Source organism: Leopardus geoffroyi, chromosome C1 (assembly GCF_018350155.1).
Source record: "Leopardus geoffroyi isolate Oge1 chromosome C1, O.geoffroyi_Oge1_pat1.0, whole genome shotgun sequence".
Taxonomy (NCBI): Eukaryota; Metazoa; Chordata; class Mammalia; order Carnivora; family Felidae; genus Leopardus; species Leopardus geoffroyi.
In genome coordinates this window covers 9,715,875-9,738,006 of record NC_059328.1, presented here as the reverse complement: position 1 = coordinate 9,738,006, position 22,132 = coordinate 9,715,875, and the positions used below count along the sequence as shown (strand labels likewise).

Below are 22,132 nucleotides of genomic sequence, written 5' to 3'. Positions count from 1 at the left end.
TCGCTTGTGCTCTTGCTCTCTCTCCCTCTCTCTCTCAAAAATAAACATTATAAAAAATGAAAATTAAATTTTTTTAAACTTTATTGATTTATTTTGAGAGTGTGTGGGAAGAGCAGAGAGAGAGAGAGAGAGAGAGAGAGAGAGAGAGAATCTCAAGCAGGCTCTGCACTGCCAGTGCAGAGCCCAATGTGGGGCCTGAACTCACAAACCGTGAGATCATGACCTGAGCTGACATTAAGAGTCAGTTGCTTGGGGCGCCTGGGTGGCGCAGTCGGTTAAGCGTCCGACTTCAGCCAGGTCACGATCTCGCGGTCCGTGAGTTCGAGCCCCGCGTCAGGCTCTGGGCTGATGGCTCAGAGCCTGGAGCCTGTTTCCGATTCTGTGTCTCCCTCTCTCTCTGCCCCTCCCCGTTCATGCTCTGTCTCTCTCTGTCCCAAAAATAAATAAACGTTGAAAAAAAAATTAAAAAAAAAAAAAAAAAAAGAAAAGAGTCAGTTGCTTAACCAACTGAGCCACCCAGACGTCTCTCAAGTGAGTATATTTAATGCACACAAATGATACCTCAATGTTGGGCTTTTAAAGTAAAATAAATAAATGAATTATACACTGTCCTCTTTAAATCATGTCCAAATGAAACTGTAATGGTCCCAGAAAACCAAAGATAAAAATACTGATGACGTAGTAAAAAAAATTTTTTAATCAAAACTTTTTTCAAAGCCAACTCAAGCATTCCTCTGCTCAAAACCCTCCGACGGTCTCCCGTCTCCTCAGGCAAAGTCTACTCTGTTCTTTACAATGACCACAGAGCTGAGCCCACACCTCTCCTCCTTCATCTGCTCTGCTCCAAGCACACAGGTGCCCTAGAACCAGCCTGCTCTGCTCCCTAGCCAGCCCCCACCTCTAAGATACACATCCACTGGGATCAGGAAGGTAACTCCACTACATGGCGTTATATATATAGCATGGCATTGGCATTGGCTGCTGTTACAGGAGGCTGCAAGTACTATCTGACATAGACAATACATACTCATGTTTTCATTTTTAAAAATATAAAAATAAGCAAGTTTTACTGGTATCTCATTTAAATTTGTATCAGTAACTAGGGGCACCTGGGTGGCTCAGTTGGCTAAGCGTCCGACTTCGGCTCAGGTCATGATCTCGCAGTTCATGGGTTAGAGCCCTGCATCGGGCTCTGTGCCGACAGCTCAGAGCCTGGATCCTGCTTCAGACTGTGTGTCTGCCTGTCTCTCTCTCTCTCTGCCCCTCTCCCACTCATACCCTGTCTCTCTCTCTCTAAAATAAATTTAAAAAATTTTTTCATAAAATAAATTTGTATCAAACTCTTTTTACATACTCTATCCAGAGAACGACCATAAATGATCATACCCGTTTTCATCAATTTAATTAAAGCACCTAGTTTCTTAAACATGAACTTTATTTTTAAATTTTAATGTTTATTTATTTTTGAGAGAGAGAGACAGTATGAGCAGAGGAGCGGCAGACAGAGAGACACAGAATCCGAAGCAGGCTCCAGGCTCTGAGCTGTCAGCACAGAGCCCGACATGGGGCTCGAACCCACAAACCATGAGATCATGACCCGAGACAAAGTCGGATGTTCAACTGAGTGAGCCACCCAGGCGCCCCTTAAACATCAACGTAAACATCAACACTGGAGTGCAACAGCAGTGTCTGACAGAAGAGTTTAGACTAAACATGAACATGACTTGACATCGAGAATGTGTCATAGTATATCACACTAAGATACATGCTATTCTACAACAGACTAATGATAAGCACCACAGTTCATTGTTGTCACCAGCAAAAGACATCCAAGAATTAGAACGCTAATATTTCAAATTCTATGAACAAGTCTTCTTTGTTTAAACTTGCAAACAAGACTCTTAGCTACTATTCTGGGAGCAAACAGTGAGGGGGAGAGAGGATGAAACAAGCTTCAGTTTACTGAAACAGCATTAAATCGTGTTTGGTTAAGGAATGAGCAGAAGAATACGACCGCAATAACAATAAAGAGATGCGGACACCAAACAAAACAACCTTTACACGGTCTCTGGAAAACAACAGTAGCCAAAGAGTTCTAAAACACACCAAAAAAGTACCCTCTTTCAAAAAGCTGGCAGGCCCTTTAAATTGTCCGACTGAAGAAACTATCTTCAACTACGGCATTAATCTCAATAGTGAACAAACATATTACTATACTCTTGCCCAATAAAGATAAAGGTGCTACTCTAAAAAACGGAAACCAGATCATGTCACTGTCCAGTCGCTTCCCACTGCACTTAGAGTAAAACATAAGCTTCTTCCTATGGCCCTTAAGGCTCTATAAATCTGACCCCAGCCTCTCCCCAACTCCATCTTGTCTCAGAGCCCCCCTGATGCCTGCCAAGCTCCAGGCCCTGGCCTGTTCTGTGTTTGAACCAGCAAGCTCATTCCCACCTCAGAGCCTTTGCACTCACTACTGACTCGCTCTACCTAGAATTTTCTTTCCCTGGATCTTCACATACCTGGTTCTTGGCTACCACTTGAGTCTGTTTTAACTGTTAGTCACCTCTTCAGAGCAGCCTTCTCTGACCACGTGATCCGAAGGAACTCCCTGCTGCCTCCATCCATCACTCTTTATCACACCACCTTGTTTCGCCGTCCTCACGGCACTTTTCGCTATCTGAAATGGTCTCGTCTTCCGCTTTTCAACTCTCTCTGAGTAGGTAAGCAGCAGAGCAGAGCCCTGGCCTATCTAGCTCACTGTGGAACCCACAACACCCAGGGGTGCCGTCCAGTCCATCAACGGCAGGATGAATGAGGGAGCAAGTGAACACCCAGAAGAGAGAAGAGAATGGAACCGGGGACTGCTTATCCCAGGGCTCAGGGTTGGATCTGCAGCATCCAGTGATTAAAAGCTTCTTTTCTTATTTCACAGTGCAAAACTTTTATTTAAAGTCTGGAAGGCTAAGCTGCTAAAACTGTTTTGCTACTGGCAATAGCAGATCGTTCATCTGGATGTAGAAATGCTGCAATCATAAGCTGCTTTGTTGATAGAAAGTTTCAAGTGTTAGTAACAACCTGAGTTACGCAAAGATTCAAAAAAAAAAAAAAAAAAAAAAAAACCACCTACGTGTGATTCAATAAATCAGAAATCAAGGCAGCTATATTACCTCATTAGGTCATTAGGGCTAAAACTTACACAATGCCCCGTGTCAATTAGATCTCAATAAAGCTGGGGAAACAAATCACCGAGGCTATACCCAAGATGCCACAGTTCTCCTCTCTTCCCCGCAGGATTGTACTGCCCCCCAGCCAGCCCCTAATACCAGAGTTTTACGTCAGATGTGGCCATATGACTAACTTTGGCTAATCAGATGTGAGTAGAAGTGATGTATATTGAGACAAAGCCTTCATCATCTCTGGTTCTTGAGCAACTACAAAGGCAGATCCACACAGGATGTGTAGCAAGAACAAGAAATAAACAAATGTTGTATTAAGCCCCTGAGATTTTGGAGCTGCTTTTTGTTAGCACAGCATAACAGAGCTTATCCTGACTAATAACGGCAGTATACAATGGTGACCTGGAACCTTAGCTTTGGAATTTGACGAGTGACGGTGTGAATCAGAGCTCTATCACTTACTGTTTGAGTGGCCATGGGCAAACCACGGCCACCTCTCTGGGCTTTAACTGCCTTCGTCCATAAAACTGTTACACTACCTACACTTCATAGAGTGGATGCAAAGACTCAATTAGTGAGAAAGGACTTATGCAATATTTAATGGAGTGCCTGGCCTGTTGGTTAAGCACTCAGTAGACAGGAAGTGGTATTAAACTCTAGCATACCTATTTTAAGCTACTATAAGCATATTCACATTATGGAACTTTGCTCACCTTTGATATTCTATAAAGTAAAGCGTTCTAAACTCTTTATTCAACGAGAAAGTAATTTTTAAAGTTTTGGATGCTCCTAGATAAATCTATGGGGGAAAAAAGAAAGAAAATAGTGGAACATCTCAAAAAGTTAAATATTGGGATGGGTGTAGAATGTTAATGAAGTAAAGGACACCTGTGATTTAAAATGGGAGAGAAAAGAAACTGGGAGAAGGAAGTCGGGAAGCAGAATGGCTCTCCTCTTGTCTGCCAACCAGCCTGGACTGAGCTGGAACAAAGGCTCACGGGCAACACGAGTGGAGCTCCGAGTTGGGAAGATAAGAAAAGGGCTAAGTGTTGAATGGAGAACAAACTGGAAGAGAAAGAAGGACAAAGAACATGTGGATCTGGAGGCTTTGTGCAGCCCAGGGCTAGGGTCAGAGAGAGAGCCTGGTGAGCTACCACACCAGGAACGACTTGGAACACACTGGTAAGACTGAGCAGTTCAGAATGTTGCTCCAATAGTTAGTGTTTAATATACCGTGAGACTCTGGAGTCTGTTGCTTCTTCTAAAGGACTCATTTACAAACAGTATGGTCTGCTCACTCAGAGGATCCTTCAGTCCCTAAAACTCAACCAGCAAACACATGAATGAATGATACAGTACTACTCTCTTTGAGACCATTCCCACTATAAGAGATTGCTCTGACTGCTCAAGTTCATCTAAGCAAAGCTGCTTGGTACCTACAGGGAATAATCTCAGCGTAACATCACCATTAAGATTTTAATTAAAAGTCAATCTGGTTCAGGGGCGCCTGCCTGGCTCAGTTGGTGGAGCATGCAGCTCTTGATCTCAGGGTCACGAGTTCGAGCCCCACGCTGGGTACAGAGATTGCTTAAATAAATAAACTAAAAAAAAAAAAAAAAATCAATCTGATTCAAGTTAAAACTTTAATATCCGAATTTTCGTGTAGTTACTTCCAAGTTTCTCAAGCACTGATTGCTCATTTTCTCTGGCTGAAAAGGGGAAAATAAATATAAGAGGGAAAAATATAAAGTGTCCTGAAACAATTCTTAACTTTTAAAAATTACTGAGACAACTGCTGAAAAACACTCAGAGATTTTATGCCATGACATAATAATCAGGTCTAAATATCATGCAACCGATATTCCTCAGATAATGAAAATATAACTAAAGATGCTGAAAATTTTACTCATAAAAAGTGGACAACTTTTATACTCCAAATGAAAGTTTCATTACTACCAGACCACGTAAATTACATCCAAATCAGAAATGTGCTAACCATTAGAAACATAAGAGGACACTTTTCCCCTGATATTTGGCATTTGGCATCAAAGGCAGTCTTCTGCAGATCTGATATTAAAACTTGTCAAAAACAAAATGAAATTGTAAAAGAGCCAAAAAAGAAATGGTTATTGCTACAACTCTTCTGAATGGCATGTGGACTTTCTCCACACACAGGGTCACGTGATGCAAGGGGGAGCCACAGAGTGAAAAGCATGAGGTGTCCAACAGGTCGAAACACGTTAGAAATAAAATATTAGTAGCCTGATATGGTGTAAGAATTAATGCGTTAGTAAGCCTACCGGTAGAGCTGTAGCCACCTGAAAATAACTGGCTGCTGATTAGCAATACAACAAAAGCAATGTCAACATTTGGATTCCACTATGGAAGCACTCGCAATCGTTCTAATCCAGAATCCAGACTCCTAACAACAGTTCCTAGGCAGGGGAAAAGCAAGTTCCTTTGGGTGACCAAGTTTACATATAGAATCAGTCTTAAGAGAGAAAAAGAAATGAAATCTAGGACATATATGTGCACATAACTTTGAGGAACAATGACTAGGGCAACCCACTGTTCTCTTTTCCCCTCCCCCATCTGACCATTTCAAAACTAATTTGGCTTCAAAAGCATGTCAGTAAATCTGCAAGTTGTAAAATAATAGGAACCATGTGCCCCATGTGTTCGCCAGATTCATTTTTTATGATGTATGGTCCTCCGCATTAAAATAAACATATTTTTGATAAAGAAAAGTAATGAAACAAAATCAAAAGAATCCATTCCAAAAAAGTCACATCTCTCAATGCAACCCGGGACTGAACTTTACTAAATGCAGCCCACCCCAATAAAAGTGGGACTCCAGTTAGAAGCACCTGTGAATGATGAAAAGGTGTCCAAAATCTCAGATAGTGAGGGATACAAAATGTTTTCAAGTCTGGTAGTTTTAAGCTCAACACTACTAATTAGACTTCACATTTTCAAGTTTGTCTCTCATGTTTTTTAAATGTTTATGAAGATCTCAAGAGAGTGTCTCTAACACCCATGAATTTCTGTTAACTACAAGTAAAATGATAATAAACCAGAAAATAAGAATCCTCGTTTAGAATACATTAAGTCCATATAACTGGTTTTACTTATCAGAACAGCCCTGAGGCTCCAGAAATCTCCACAGCAGAATTGTTTAATCCCCAGGTAGCTCCACACCCTCTTCCACTAAGAAACACATCTTACATTTCAATATCTGCCTTCTTGTTTGTATTCTATTAACAGGGTTTTCAAGGACAGAGTGCTTATAAAGTCTCCCACTTGATCAGTTTCAGCTTCTAAAAATAAATTTCAATCTTCCCTTTTCAACCAATGGATAATTTACAAAATAAAAAAAAATATATTAAAAATGAAAGCTTAATAAGCTTCAAAACAAAACCAAAAAATGAACACTACAAAGTGGCAGGGGAAAGGTAAAAACAGAAAGTCTGAACTAAGGTCTCAAAGACTCTGTCCCCTGAGCAGGCTTCCTCAGAAAGGCCAAGCCACGCCCAAACAGAGCACAGGCCACTCCACGAACAAATGCACACTATGAAAGCAATGAGCTAGTTAATGGTGCGAAGAAACAGAAAAGAAAATCAGGGGAAAATGAATGTGTGTGTTTTGATCCTTCAAAAATCAAGAACTGGTCTAGCATCTAGGTAATGTATTTGTATAAATTCTTATTTTTAAACTCACCTGATTCATTTTCAATTCCTGTTGTGTTCTGAAAAGTTACACACAACAAAGAAACTTCTTTGATTACATGAGCCCTAAAAAGAAAAACAGACAATTGTAATATGTACCTGCCTACACATTTACAGTGATTTCAAACCACATACAGAACTGTAGAGTTTGCTCAAAGGGCTATTCATAAAGCAACTCCATGCCAGGTCAACTTCAATCTATGCTGAGAGCTTACTTTGCAGATTTATTATCTACGATAAAATAGATTTCTTACTAATCTTTACTAGGCCCTCATTGTACTCTACAATTGAAAGCAGACTCATTAGAATGACATCAAATTTTTGCTGTGAAACTGCATCATTCCTAAGAAGAAACAGATTAGCTCTGTTAATAGAAACACAAAGCACTGCTGAGTAATTTATTATGCAATGCAAATGTTTTTCTTTTACTTATATCAATACTGTGTTGAATGCAAACACAATTAGACCCTTTACATTATTTAGTTTTTCAAGTTCCTGAAGTACAGAGGTGAATTTACTAACATTTCCATGGGGAGTTCTCTTTGAGGAATAAAACAAAAACCGTGTAGTAAAATACAAATGTTTTCATAAAAACTGTTTGGAAAGAACTGCAATATTCCTTTACAATCTTTATTCGTATATTCACAGTACACTAAAACGATACGACAAAATCATTTCTTGTAAATGCATGTGACATACTTGCTTCTAAATGACGATCTACGAAGACAGTCCTTTCTGCCACGTACATCCTAGGAGGCACCGGAAGTCACTCACAATAAATGAGAGTCGTGCTGCTTTAAGTAGCACGTCCACAGAAACGTTCTACATGTTTCTGGCAGGTACAGGCACACATACCATCAGTCATAGGTCTATTTTTTCATGAACTTGCTTTAATAAATTATCCTTCCCTCCTAGATCCACAAGACTCCACTCACATTGTAGAACTTTATGTTCTAATTGTTAATAAACCAAGGAACGTGGGACATTTTTCATCTCAGAATATGCTGCCTGCCCGCTATCATAAAAAACAGCGCTTTGACATTTTGTCCCAGTTCATTAATATGAAGATTTTGGGGTTTTATTTCCCCTTGAGCTACTTCACCACACTCACCTTGATCAGCTTTAATAATCAAAGGTACTGTATTTAAGTTAGGGCCTGGTCATCTGAACTAGTTTTTATTCACAAATGGCACAGGGAAATGTATTCTGTAACTTGCATCTTGTTAGAGAGCTCAGTGCTAGCCCAACCAATACAAACTCTTAATGAGGAAATACTCAGAGAATATGATTTCAGGTAACTGGAGGTTAGCCCATGAGGTCCATTCCTTTAAATTTTAATATCGAGCATCTTTCTCATATATATTTACCATGTCTTTCTGTAGTATACATCTCCCATTGAACATAATCGATCCTTTTCTATGAGACTTGGAATCATTATAAAGTTCAAAGTGTATTTGGGTGTCAAACAGTGATGAGGTTAGTGGCCCGAGGTGTGCGTCCCTCAACCCCCTCTGTCACCAATGCCTACTGAATGCCACACAGTCCACTAGGAGGGCCATGAGGGACACCCTGGCACCCAGAAGTGAATAAAATATCAGTGGTTTCACCTGCCCTCTTACGAAGCTTTTATGGATGGATTTAGTAACATCGGCCACAGGGAGCTCCCTTTAAGGAACCCAAAAAAAAAAAAAAAAAAAAAATGCAGTAAATGCCAGTATTGTAATGAAAGATCTTTTGGAAAGAGCTATGATGCTTTACCATTTCCTTCAGATGGTCTTGTCCTTCCCATGAGAATCTTCGGTATCATCATCGTAACTATCACTTATGATGCTCCTCCCAAGACCAGCAGGCACTGTGCTATGGTCACGTAAATCAGTCCAGCTGATTTTTACAAAGATAAGTACTAGCACCCTCAACAAACAAGTTCAAGGAGGTTGGATAACTCAGCCATAACTGAGTCTCATAACTGGTTTCTATTATTGCTTCTTCTTAAAAAAATTGTTTACCTGTTCATTCTGGGGGGGGGGGGGGGGGAGAATCCCAAGCAGGCTCCGTTCTATAAGGACAGAGCACAACTTGGGGCTCAATCTCATGAACGATGAGATCACGACACGACCTGATATCAAGAGTTGGATGCTTAACCGACTGAGCCACCCAGGTGCCCTTCTGCTATTGCTTCTTAACCACACTTCACCAACTTTTACTCCCATCTCACCGTAACTCCTACTATCTTTGCGTCAACCACTGTTTTCAGCAGTAAGCAGAAAATCTCTGCCTCTGGGGAAAGGGACCCGCAGACCCGCAACAAAAAAAAAAAAATCAGTAAAATGTGCAGTAGATGAGATAATGAAAGTGCTTTAGGGAAAAATGAAGAGGTGGTAGGGAGAAGGAGGTAGGAATTACCATCTCTGTCTCTATGCCTGTGAAACCAAGAGTAAGTATGGTCAGAAAAGGCCACTGTAAGAAAAGGACATCTGCATAAAAGCCGGAAGAAGAGCTATGGGCCAGGACGGTAGGGGAACATGAAGTGAGAAACCCCATTGGGCAGCATGCCCATGCCCAGGTGTTTCAGGGAGGGCAAGGATGGAGGCAGGGAAAGTGGAGGAGGGGATTCAGAAAGGCAGGGAAGGCAGATAAAGTATGGGTTCAGCAAGGTAAGCACTGCTCACCAGAATGGCTGGAGCTTTTCCATCCAGGGATAGAAAGCCGTTGGGAGGCTCAAGGTGGCCGACCTCGTGTGACTTAGGTTTAAAAAGAGACTGTAAGGGAAGAGGGTGGAGGCAGGCAGATCTCTCAGGAGGCTAATGCCCCAATCTAGGCAAGAGATGATGCTGGCTTGGCCCGCACAGAAGAGATGTGAGAAGTAACCAGACCCCGGATATATTTTTTAAAACAGAGCCCCCAAGATTTGCTGCCACCGGAGATATCAGGTATGAAAGAAGAGGAAGTCAGGGATGACACCAAGATTTTTATCCTAAGGACAAGGAAGGCTGGAGCTGCCATTTCTGTCATCGAAGGAGATGCTGCCTCCTCCTTTCCTTGCTTTCCATCTGCTTTTCCTTGCTTTTTTCCTCTTCACTTAACATTTTCTTCCTTTCCTTTCCCTCCCCTTTTGTAGTTGCTGGTTCACAGGCACAAATAACTGAGATACTATGGCCTCTAATCCCAAAGAACTCAAATACTAAAGTATTCAGAACGTTTCAGTCTTTCATTTGTTTCTCAATGAATCTCACTTTCTCTTAATAAAAAGTTACAACATAATTCAGGTTGTTAAATAATTAATAAGCTTCTCTCTGACTTTCCGCACTATCTGTTCCTTCCTTGTCCTAATAGGAATCCGCTCATCATTTCTTTCCAGAGAAAAGGATCGTAACATCTTTTTTTTTTTTTTTTAAGAGTTCACTTATATACATGCATGCTTGGACCCTCCTCTCCACCACTTCTAATCCCAATTGCCAAAAACCAGAGTCTCATTTTTTTTCTCTTAACTCACGACATCGTCAATTATATATCTAAAATATTTTACATGAAAACCATTGCAAATCCGACACTGACTTCTCAAATGATACTTTAAAAATTAAATCTTTTACTAAATTATACTGAAAACAAGGGATGTTAAACACAAGAACTGAGAATTTGGCAGAGGCTCTCAATAGAAGACCACTGCATTTTGGACTGGGCAACTAATCCTTGTCTGTCTGTCCCTTCTATCATGGCCATGGCCTTGTCTGTCCCTTCTATCATGGCCATGGCCATGCCTGCACAATCAATGCCGGCAGTGCCTCTGACTGTTTTGAAAATCACAAATACCTACACACCTCCCAAATAACCTCCTAGCTGAGAACCTCTGAACTGTAATAATCATGTAACTAGTTGCAATATGACAATATGTTTAAAAGCAACTACAGACTCTGAAAGTTGTTACTGAAGTAACTTTAGATTCCTCCAGCATGCAAAACCCCTGTGGAAGCGTCCTGGCAATCCTACCTATTTTCATATTCAGTGCTGACTTCAACAGCATTATTTTCACATACCCACCTAACTAACATAGAATCTCAAGGTCAAAGTTTTATCGTATGTACAAACTTGAACCAACAATCCTATCAGTGCAGTGGCAGAGAAAAATCTTTCCATACCTATCACTGAAACTTACTAATTCTATCAAGTTAGGGGAAAAAAAATAGCTAAACAGTTAAGTGCCTCCGGTTTTCCAATGGTAAATATTGAAAATCTTAAAATCACGAGGATTTCTCCTACCCTGGCTTATGCCTTAGTTTCTTTTTTGGATTTCTGTACCTGACCAAACCTCCTTGAATTCCAGCTTGCTGACATTTATCAGATAAAGTACATGAGGCAGATACACAGACTAAGAGTATGGGAATCTTTATCATCAACTGTACTTTACTAATAGCATACATTCTTAGAAAAATAAGAGCTTGATCTTGATTTTACATATCCATGGCTTTAATAATATACACGTACTTAACTTTTCAAGCTATTGCTTCCAAATTCTAGGGCAAATCATCCTCACAAGTATTTAATTTAATATTATAGAGATGACTTGATTATACATGATCAGTATCAATGCAGCAACAATAAAATAATTAGGGTCTTTATTCCAACAATGGTCCCTTGAAGTGGCAAGACAACGTCAAGAACCGTAAGCTGCTGTCTTCTGACATGGAGGCCGGAGATCAGAAAAGGGAGAGATACGTGGGACACCCCCATCCCTGGGTCAGACCAGCCCGGCAGCCCCACCGGGGCACACCACCATCACCCATCACCCATCCTCAGAGATAAGGCAGATTAAACTGAAGACAAACACAAAGTAACATGAATGCAACACACAGAACAGGTTAAACAGTCACATCTACCCTTTGTAGACCTGTCCATCTACAAAACTACATGAGAGGCAAAGTAAAAGCAACAGCAGATTCTTTACGATCAGTCTAAATCTGAGAAGGAAGGGGGAGAATTAGGAAGCTAATTATTTGATTTGATTTGCATATTCACCTTTTAGTCACTGATGTTATTTTACAACTATTCTCTCGGGTCATTTTAGATCTTTTGGAGCTATCTGGAAAATAATTAAATTTGCAACAAAGTCATTAATATTATTTGATAATTATTTTAAGTTATTAAAAAATGCATATTGTAACATCAAGACTCAGAAGAAACTAACTTTTAAGACTCAGGAAGCAACATAGAGCTTACAGACAAATACTAAAAGAAAAATAAAAAAACCAGTATGGTATATCAAAATGCAAAAGATCATAAATGCCCTAAAAATGTGGGCTAGATGCAAAGAAAAGTTTTAAAAATACCAATCTGTGGGGCGCCTGGGTGGCTCAGTCGGTTAAGCATCTGACTTCAGCTCAGGTCATGATCTCATGGTCCGTGAGTTTGAGCCCGCATCGGGCTTTGTGCTGACAGCTCAGAGCCCGGAGCCTATTTCGGATTCTGTGTCTCCCTCTCTCTCTGACCCTCCCCCGTTCATGCTGTCTCTGTCTCAAAAATGAATAAAAGTTAAAAAAAAAAAAAAAATTTTAAAAATACCAATTTGTGAAAGAAGTCTTAGAAAGTTTATGGCCTATATAAGATAAAAATATATATATATATTCTAAACTAATCACAGCATAAAGTAGATCTTTCATGGTAAGTAAGTATCATTGTAGCAAATGCAGAGATGATTCAGCTTTTAGTGGAGTAGATTTACAGCGTTTAACACTGATTTCAACTTACTCTGACCAGAAGATTCTTGAAATCCAGAAACTTCTAGAAAAAACAGTAAAAATATCTAAACTAATGCCGACTTCTCAAAAGCAGTTTTCATTAATTTACAAACACAGCTAGCATATTTGACATTCAAAACTACCACTCCTAATTCCTACCAGAAGAATGGAATCACCAAGTTACAATCTATAAACTCTAGGTATCAATAACGAAAACAGTTGGCACTTACTCAGATTAAGCAAAAACACGTAATTCATGAATACTGAATCTGCCCAGGAATTTGTCAAATACAAACACAATTTCACAAGAATAATCATCTAGAACATCTAGTTTCACACTAAAAAACACACTCCCAACTCCCCTCATAAAAGGCAGATTCTAGGGGCGCCTGGGTGGCGCAGTCGGTTAAGCGTCCGACTTCAGCCAGGTCACGATCTCGCGGTCTGTGAGTTCGAGCCCCGCGTCGGGCTCTGGGCTGATGGCTCAGAGCCTGGAGCCTGTTTCCGATTCTGTGTCTCCTTCTCTCTCTGCCCCTCCCCCGTTCATGCTTTGTCTCTCTCTGTCCCAAAAATAAATAAACGTTGGAAAAAAAAAAAAAAAAGGCAGATTCTATTACCATATTAAATCAGCCAAAGTGAAAAATCAAACCGGATACGTTTATCATTTTAAGAATAAAGAGGTCCCGTGCACCCGTTGTGTGCGTAAAGAGAAAGAGACCCAGAACACGGCAAAGATGCGGCCAGTGTGAACTCTTGCTTCTTGACACTCCACCCTCCCGCCTCTCTCCCCATCTAGAACGATTTCTACCCAAGGCAAAAAGGCAATCATGCAACACACTATATCATACAGGAATTTCTCTGCCTGCAAAGTAAACGAGATTTGAAGAGAACGCTCACAAAGAAATCCGTACTTTCTCCTACTTCAATGAAGCGATTTCCCCAACGAGGCCTAGAACACTATGGACAAAAATGCCCCAGGGCCTCATCTTCCAAATTCTTGGAGCAAGGTGTCCTGACACAAACCTAAACAGGGAAGCAGAGTGCAGCGAATCTACTCCTGGTGGGAGAATCTGATCCTGACAACACGGTTTCCACAAGAAGGAAGGGAAAAAACAGAAAGTCTGCTGTTCTGAATGGCTTCAGAGCTGCAGAAATCAATGAGAAAATAAGGTTGATTAGAGCTTTTGTTTGAAATATGTAAGTTAACACCACGGAAGAATGTTAAGAGATCTGTGGATGTGCGAGGAAAGTACTATAAAGCCGAATTTAGATTATGGCGCCCTGGGGGTTTTTTCCTCCCTTAGAATATCTCTACAGGGAAAAAAAAAAAGAGAGAGAGAGAGATTCAAGAAAACTTTTTCATAAAATATTGCTTCAAGCACCCATTAATGAAGAGCTAGCTTAGCTCTCATAAACGTATAGCAAATGCTGATTATCGCTTACGTGGTTTATGTCATGGGCAGCTACTAACAAATGCTCTCCTTTCTTTTGACTACATTTATCCACCCATGTCATCATATTACATTACATCACAAATTTCAGGTTTTGTTTAGCGTTTCTACAGTAATACCCTCTAACCCCACAATTTAAAATACCCAGTTTCTCTACAGAAATTAAAACATATTATGCCCACTTTAACATGTTCCTCTGATATCCTTCCTCAAGGCACTAAAAACAAAAGAGTCACTGTCCATTTTCCCAGATGAACTAACTCCATCAATTTAAAATGTGCTTGAATTAAAAAGTTACTGTCCTTTCCTTATTTTCAAGGCTACCTGACAAGAAGTCTAGATGTAAAACTCTACCTGGGGAGATGGGTGGGTAAGAACACAAATGCCAGCCCCCAGCTCTGTAACACAGCTGGGCTCCCATCTCTCCTAGAAGTTCAGCTTAACCAAATGCTGGCTGTACATTCTGCCAAACAGCATTCAAACCAAAGCAGTTTCTATAAAATGATACTTTTCTGATATTTCCCTATGTTGGACATGCAAAACTTTTAAGTTGTTTTCAAAGGAAAATTAAGTCAATTCTTCCCTAACACTTAAATGTCAAGCTTCCAACTCAAACACAAAATTTCTAAAGCAAGATGCCACATGGTAGTTCATTTCACAATCCCTAAAATACAAGGACTTCTCAGTTGACCCCTTTGAGTCAATGTTTTTCCACTGTCATTGCCAATACAGATGTCACTTCTGTGATTAAGCACTTAAAACTGAGGGATCTTCAGGAACCCTACAAAATACTTCTCAATTTCCTGGAAAACGGAAGCAACCTTCTGCAACACGACGCTCTGGTCCTGGCACTCAAGTATTCATTTTCTCACGCAAGGGCTCTCTAAGCAAGCGAACGGAATCACCTTACAAGTGGCTGCTGACAGCTTTTCTGGTTTTTCCCACACAATAAAATATGTAGGAAAACTCATCTTCCACAAGCTACACAGAAATGACAAGGCTTCCTGAATTCACCAGCGAAGAACCTAAAGTAAAATTGCAAGTTATCCCAGACAGACTGACAACTTCCACCGTATCTTGCTAAGATCCCAGACACGCTTTATGTCACTGCAAGATTCAAGGTCTTCTCCCAAGAGTTTATTAAGGTATTTATTATTTTGGGAGGGAGTGACTCACTCCACTTTAAATAAAGGCTGAGGTTTAGGGCCTCTCCTCTAAATATGCAAGTACTTCTGTTCTCAAGACCGTTTTGAAATAACAGCAACACCTACTGTCTGCAGAGCAATGTTTGTGAATTGCTCTGCAGTTTAAGTGGCTCTGGTACATACATAAGTTTCTACTTTTTAAGGGAAAGCAGGATTCCAAATAAATCATCTGTAGTTCTCGTTTCAAGGTAAAGATACGTAACTCCCCCGCTTATGATGGAAAGAATGAAAGCCTATCTCTTGGTACTATCGGCAGTAGTAAACCAAAGAGCGCGACTCACGCGAGACTGTGTGCAAAAAGCACTAACAGATTAAATGGGAGAGTTCCGGAGGGGTGTGAGTCCCAGGTTAAATGTAAATCTGACCCTGTGGGTCAGGCTCCCCAGATGTCGCATGAGGAGTTATCATCCCACCCATCCTCCCTCTGGACCCACTCCAAAAGCCCGGGAGGTCTTTAAGGAAAGATGCAAGAGGAATTAAAGGCAGAGCCCGTGAACACACGCAACTGGGAGACCAGGGCCAAGAGCCCGATTCCATGACCGTCTGTCAGGCAAGCAGCTTCCGCCACCTGGGATGAGCAGCGTGGAGCCACCGGGAGTTTCTGACTGAGGAACGCCACAAACAAAACAACTTCTAACAGTTTAGAAAGATTAAACGGACAGGAAAGAGTGAGGTGGGGAGACGGCAGCCAGAAAGACTGGGACTGGGCAAGTCGGTTAAGAATCCAGATGTTATGTGATGAAGGTCTGATAGGACCAACGCCACACACAGGAAGAATAGACAAAACGTGTCTTCGAACTAAACAGGAAGTAAAAAGAGATGGCGAAGAGGAGTCCAGAATATGCAACGTGACTGGGCGGAAGAATGAGTATGTTTTTAAAGACAGAGCAGCCAGAGTAGGGATAGTATTTAAGTGGAAGGTGCTGAGCTCCATTTTAGACTTTGAGGAGAGGCCAGACATCCACACAGAAAGCTGCATCCATTAAATGAGGGGAAAAAAGTCCCAGCACAGATTGCCTTCAAGTCTGGGGATGGCTGGGGACGGAGATCTAGAAGTCTTCAGCCACAAGGGGGTGCCTAGGGATTAAGGAAACTGCCAAAGGAAAAAATATCCACAGAGAAGAGAAGACTAAGGATTTGGCTTTATCACAGGCATGGAAGGGACTGGAAAGAAACTTGGCCCCTCCACCATGTTCGGGGTGGGGGTGGGGGGGAGGCAAAAAGCTTAAGGACTCAGAGGTAACTCGGAAGGGTTTCTCTCAGCAACAATTTTGCCATGTTATCCCACAAGACTTACTGCACTGAGAGAAGTAGCTAAGAAAAACGCTATTAATATTTTTGAAAAAACCTAAAGTAACTGAAATTGCTTTCATATTCTTCATCTATTCGCCTCAGAACATCCCAACGAAAGAAAGAAGTAATCATTGTCCCCACTTTACAGACAGGAAGAGGAGAGGATAACCGACGTGCCCCACACCACTGCCAGAAATAACCCAGGCCCTGCGCTCAATCTGTGATACGGTTTATTCTGCGCATCCAGGCAGGGCTCAATTAAATTACTATGGGACCGCACAGATAACGACAGTCCTCTCCCAAAACAGGTAAAACTGACTTGCTCAATGTCCTCTAACAAATGGTAAGACAGCTTCATAATTAAAAATCTAAATTTATCCCAAGAGCCCCCCTTCTTAAAATTCCTATTTTCAGATGTACGTTAAAACTAGGCCTTTCTGAATTATAGCGAATTCCCTAAAATAAGCCTCAGAGAAACGTTCAGAATGTCACATTTATACTGATACTCCAAGTTACACTTGATTCATACTGTCTTAACCTCCCGGGCAATGCACCGGATTCACACTGAAGTATGTAAGGGTTTGGTGAACCTCCAATTTCTTTTCAAATTTTAATAGCATCATTTAAATTACTTGAAAATGCCATGGAGTTTTCCCACCAGAGTTTAATGTCGTCGTCTTAGTGGAACTACTTACACGCACACGGAAAAGCTGTAGGTTTTACCAATTCCCAGACAAGCTGCCCACAATAACCAAACTAACAGTTGCACTTAGCTTTACATATTTCAGGCAAGCTGTGCCAAGAAGCAATTTAGCTCTTTCAAAGCAAAGCCTATCGTACAATTTAGTGCAAGAGCTCCAAAATATTCTTTTCACCAAAATGGCTGGCAAATATGTAATTCAGTGAAACCTCCTTTACTGCACGTTCCAAAAAGACTAATAAATGAAACACAGCATAGGTATGACATGAACCGAGACTCTGAGAGTAAACACTATACAGCACTGGGGAAAATACGATAAGCATATTTCACTCCAAATGAACCAGATCTACCACGTACAATAACTAATTCACAGTTCAGGGAAGTGGGGTGAGGAATGAAAGGCATTCTCTTTAAGACAGCATACGTGAATGGCACATGCATTCATTCCAGCGAAATTACGCAGATATTCCGTACTTGAGAAAACCACCCCATTACCAAATGTGGCCCAACAGGACATCTCTTTCTTTTACGTTTTCCTTATCACTAAGCTCTAGCTAATTATTTATGCCACGATAAAAACTCAATCTATTCTGTTCCTCCAAAGACTGCAAATGTAGATTTGATGACCTATACTTTTTTTGCCCGGGGGTAGTTGCATTAATGATGCACGTATGCCATGAAGATCAATAGCTATCTTTAAACTATAAAGTAATAAGCTGAAGTTGGGTAAGCACTTCAAAAGTAAACTTTATTTCCTCAAGACAAACTTATCGCTTTCAATGCATAACCTGAACTGGTTGGGGGCGGGGAAAGATCTTAGAAAAACTAGTCTGGCCGCCTACATCAATCTTCAAGGGGTTGCTTCACCCTCATTTTCCAGAAGACGGTTGTTTCTGTGCCATTCGGGATAACAGGCAACAAGCTTACATTATTCACCACGCATCAACTCTATACAAATTGATTTAAATCCGTAATAATTTAATCTACAGACTATGTCATGAAAACTCCCTCACACTCTCCAGGTTATCTCAAATTGCTTTATCTCTTGCCACAGAACTGCTGAAAAGTGTACGATTCGATAAAATCACAGGCACACACACAGGAAGGAACCTCCACGGGGGAGTAAGTCTATTCCCCAACTTCAAGGTGGGCTTCATGTAAACCGTAGTCTATTCTTCCAGTTCTCTGCCTAAAGCGATTCCATAAACTGCTTCAGTGGTTCAACCATCCCATCAGATGGGCCTTTCTTTAAGGCTGTGGTTGACAACTGGGTCCCCACCAAGGGACATCTGGCAACGTCTGGAGACTTCATCAGTTGTGTCGGCTGGGGGGAGCTGTTACTGGCATCTCACAGGTAGGAGCCAGGGAGGCTGCCAAACATCCTCCAACATGCAGGACCGCCCCCAAAAGAAAAAATTATCCAGCCCCACTTGTCAATCGTGCCAAGGTTAAGAAATCCTGCTTTAACGGAACCTATGTGATGCTTTTTCAGTAATGGAGTCCATAGCTTTCAGTCGCTCTAGGAAGATGATTTTAGCGGCTCTAATTATAAACTTCTCACTTCAAAAGGAGAGAGCCAGATCTCTAACCAAATGCTATGAGGAGTGACAGCGTAACTGACAGGCACCACGCAAACCACAGAGCACTGGCCACACGTCAGCAGTATCAGCAGTAATGACTGTCAGGTAATGTCCCCATCATCTGGAAACTCCCTGTATCTGCACATCGCCTCAGAAGTTTGACAATTTCCCCCCACCGTCCACCTACTCCCCTTGCACTCCCCACTATGGAGTTTTCCCATGCAGCCCACAGGCTTTTTTCCCTGCCTGGGTATTAAAAATAGCATGAAAAGCAAGTTGGAAGACACAAAAATAGTAAATAACCTAAGGTGCTTTCCATCCCGGAAAGTCTATGATTTAACGGGACTTAAAAGGTTTGTAAATCAGAACTGGAACTTGAAAAGAGATCGGCAGCTTAAAGAAACAGTCCCATGAATAAATAAACATCTAACGTAAAATAATCATCAAAAGAATATGCGTGCATACATATATGTGGAACTGCACAGACCCGGCTCAGGGAGAAGAGAATAAAAGGAAGCTGAAATTGAGTGCTGCTTCCTATAACTGCATTGGCAGGAAAAATACCTATTTAGAGGCTAAAAAACACAATTTACATTTTCACATACCTTAAAAGATTACAAAACTTCAAAATTCACAATGGAAAAACCTAAACAATCTTAATGAAAAGAGAATCTCAGGCTTTAGAAACCTTACTGATCAATACAGAATTGATAAATAAATTATGGCCCTTCCATATATTACACAGCCATTAAAAATCACATTGAAGGATATTTAATGGCATGAATAGACGCTCACAATATAGTAAAAAGACAGGTTATGGATAATATACACAATCTGGTATCGATTCTGTATAAAATATAAAAGCAAATAAATACATACACGACATACACACATGCACAAGACAGACAAGGAGGAGGTCCGCCAAAATGTTAACGGTGGTTATCTGAAGAACAAGAAGATCAGAGCTGGTTTCTTTTCCTTCTTTGTGCCTTTCTCTATTTTCATATCATCCTACACTGAGAATCATTTGTTAGTTTTTTACTTACAAAGCGAATAGATTATCACAAATACAAATTTAAACCGTACTGTTTCAGGAACCGTCCACAAAATGAGAAAAAACAAATCTGAATATGCCAACCTTTCAATTAAAGAAACCACCTTCAGAATCCACAAAAGCGAACTTTCACGGAGTTGCTATTACGTGTCTGGTATTCTTCTAAACACTTCAATGTATTAACTTATTTAAATCAAACCAAAAGAGATAGGGAAAAAAAGAAGAGCCCTGGAATAAAGGAGGCTGTGAACCATTTTAGTCCCCGTGTGAATTTCAATCTCAGCTTCTATAGATTGAAATGAGTGTTTAATCAGATGATCTTTAAAGGTCCTCTCAAGGCTACAATGAGATTCTACACATGATGAATATGGTTGCACGTTTGTAAGGAAGCTTCTAGAGAATGATGGGGCAGCTGCATGCCATCTAAAACACAAAACCCTACTTAAAAAGAACATGATTACGCGTCTCAGTTCCTCCTCAGTATCTATCTGTACAACAAATTTCATATAACATGTTAGCAATAAATTCTAAAGCCTTACATTTTCCCAATACTTGGCTGTATCTGATCAGTTGGATATGAAGTCTGGTATGGTAGGTAAGAGAATCACTGAAAGGTTAGGTTTCTTGTTCAACGTTAGGGTTGTTTTTAACAATAAACCTGTAGTAAACAAAAACTTTATGAAATATATTAGTCGTGTTCTGGGTACAACCATTTTAGGGTCTGATTTAAGGAGCCTAAAGATCTACTGGAACTCACCAAAGGAATTCCACTTATGAAATAAAACCAAAACCTGAATACAACACGGAATGGAAAATGAGGGGCCAGCATGAATCTCCCTTCTCGGGGCGGGGGATTACAGCTGCGAGGTTAAAGGAATTTGGGCTTCCCGGGTAAGTGTGGGTTTATTCCCCAAGCTCACCGCCCGACAAAAGGGGGCCAGTCGCAGTTCAGCGGTTCACTCGTGGGTCGGAAGGAACCACCGAGATTTGGGAATACCCGTAACTATTAGTTATACTTCGGGTCTCACCCGCCACCATCAAAAAATAGGTTCGTGGATATCTTTAGTAACAAAATTAATAATACATAAGTGCACGTCTGTTAAAAACAAAAACAAAACACCGGTGGGTCTAAGATAGGAATACTGAAGGGAGACAATTTGCAGGGTGAAACCACACAAAAACTATTTAGGAAACACAAAGACGCAAGACACAAAACAAATTAAGAATGCAAGTGTGAAAGGCACATTCGCCTTGAACACAAAAGAGAAAAAGCAAAAAGCTGGCACGGCCCAGGGAACCCGCGTGCGCCTTCGCTGTCCGGGGACGCGGGTCCCGGGTGGACTCGCAGCCGCCGCCCGGCCCCGCCGCCCACACGCGTCCCCCTCGCGGGGCGCGCGGCGATCCAACGGCCACAAAGCGAACCGCACAACTTCGCCGCCGCGGGCCCCAAGGCCGGCCCGGGGGCTCGGGCGCGGGAGGGAGGAAGGGGGGAGCCCCGGGCAGGCCCGCGCCTGGTTCCGGGACCCCGCCGGCCCGGGACGCCCGGTCCTCCGTGGGGGCGCGTCCGCCGGCCCGCCCGGCCGGCCCTGCGCGCCCGGTCCCCGCGGGTCGCCCCCGCCGCCGCCTCGCTCTTCGCGGGCAGGGACGGGCGTCCCGGCGTCGAGCCCGCCGCCGTCCCGGAAGCCGCCCGTCCCGGCCGCCCCTTACCTGCGCCCGCCGCGCCCCGCGCCTCAGAGCGCCGAGAGCCGCCGCCCGCGCCGCCGCCGCTGCCGCCGCTCCGCCCGCCCCGGCGTCCGCGGCCGCGCCGCCGCCATCTTGGCTCCGGTCGGAAGTGACGTCGGGCGGTGCCGGCCGCGGCCGCGAGAGCCCACACCGCCCGCGCCGTCGCCGAGGGCCGCGACCCCTGGCCGTGCGGGCACCCACCCCGGGACGCACGCGCCCCGACGACCTCCGGCCGCCCCGACCCCGAGGCGCCGCCGCCCTTCGGTCTCGCGCTGGCCCGGTCGCCCTCGCAGGGACAGCGCGGACCCCACGGGCGGCGCCTCGCCTCGCCACGACCAGCCCGACCTCACCCGGGGGGGGGGGGGGGGCGGGAGGTAATTCTGCACGATTAAAAGTTACTACGGGAATCTATAGCCTTTAATAAAAGGTGCGGGGAGGCGAAAAATGGGTTCATCACTGAGTTCCTGGCAAAGAAGCGTCGATCCCATTCT

The 22,132-nt window shown here is 42.4% G+C and overlaps 1 protein-coding gene across 5 annotated transcripts in view; it reads right to left on the bottom strand.

Annotated features, from left to right (window-relative positions):
* PRDM2 (PR/SET domain 2) overlaps window positions 1-21,696 on the bottom strand; it is a 123,202-nt gene extending 101,506 nt beyond the window's left edge. The window contains exons 1-2 of one of the 5 annotated variants that reach the window (XM_045475707.1): window positions 21,627-21,677; window positions 6,897-6,970 (exon numbers count right to left, since the gene is read on the bottom strand). In XM_045475707.1, the coding sequence (XP_045331663.1) occupies window positions 6,897-6,905 (9 nt within the window). In that variant the 5' untranslated portion in view covers window positions 6,906-6,970; window positions 21,627-21,677. Of the gene's footprint in view, window positions 1-6,896; window positions 6,971-20,458; window positions 20,477-21,626 lie in introns of those variants that run through there. The other 4 variants (XM_045475700.1, XM_045475702.1, XM_045475701.1 and 1 more) reach the window with 4 other exon arrangements.
* Between the last annotated feature and the right edge of the window lie 436 nt (window positions 21,697-22,132).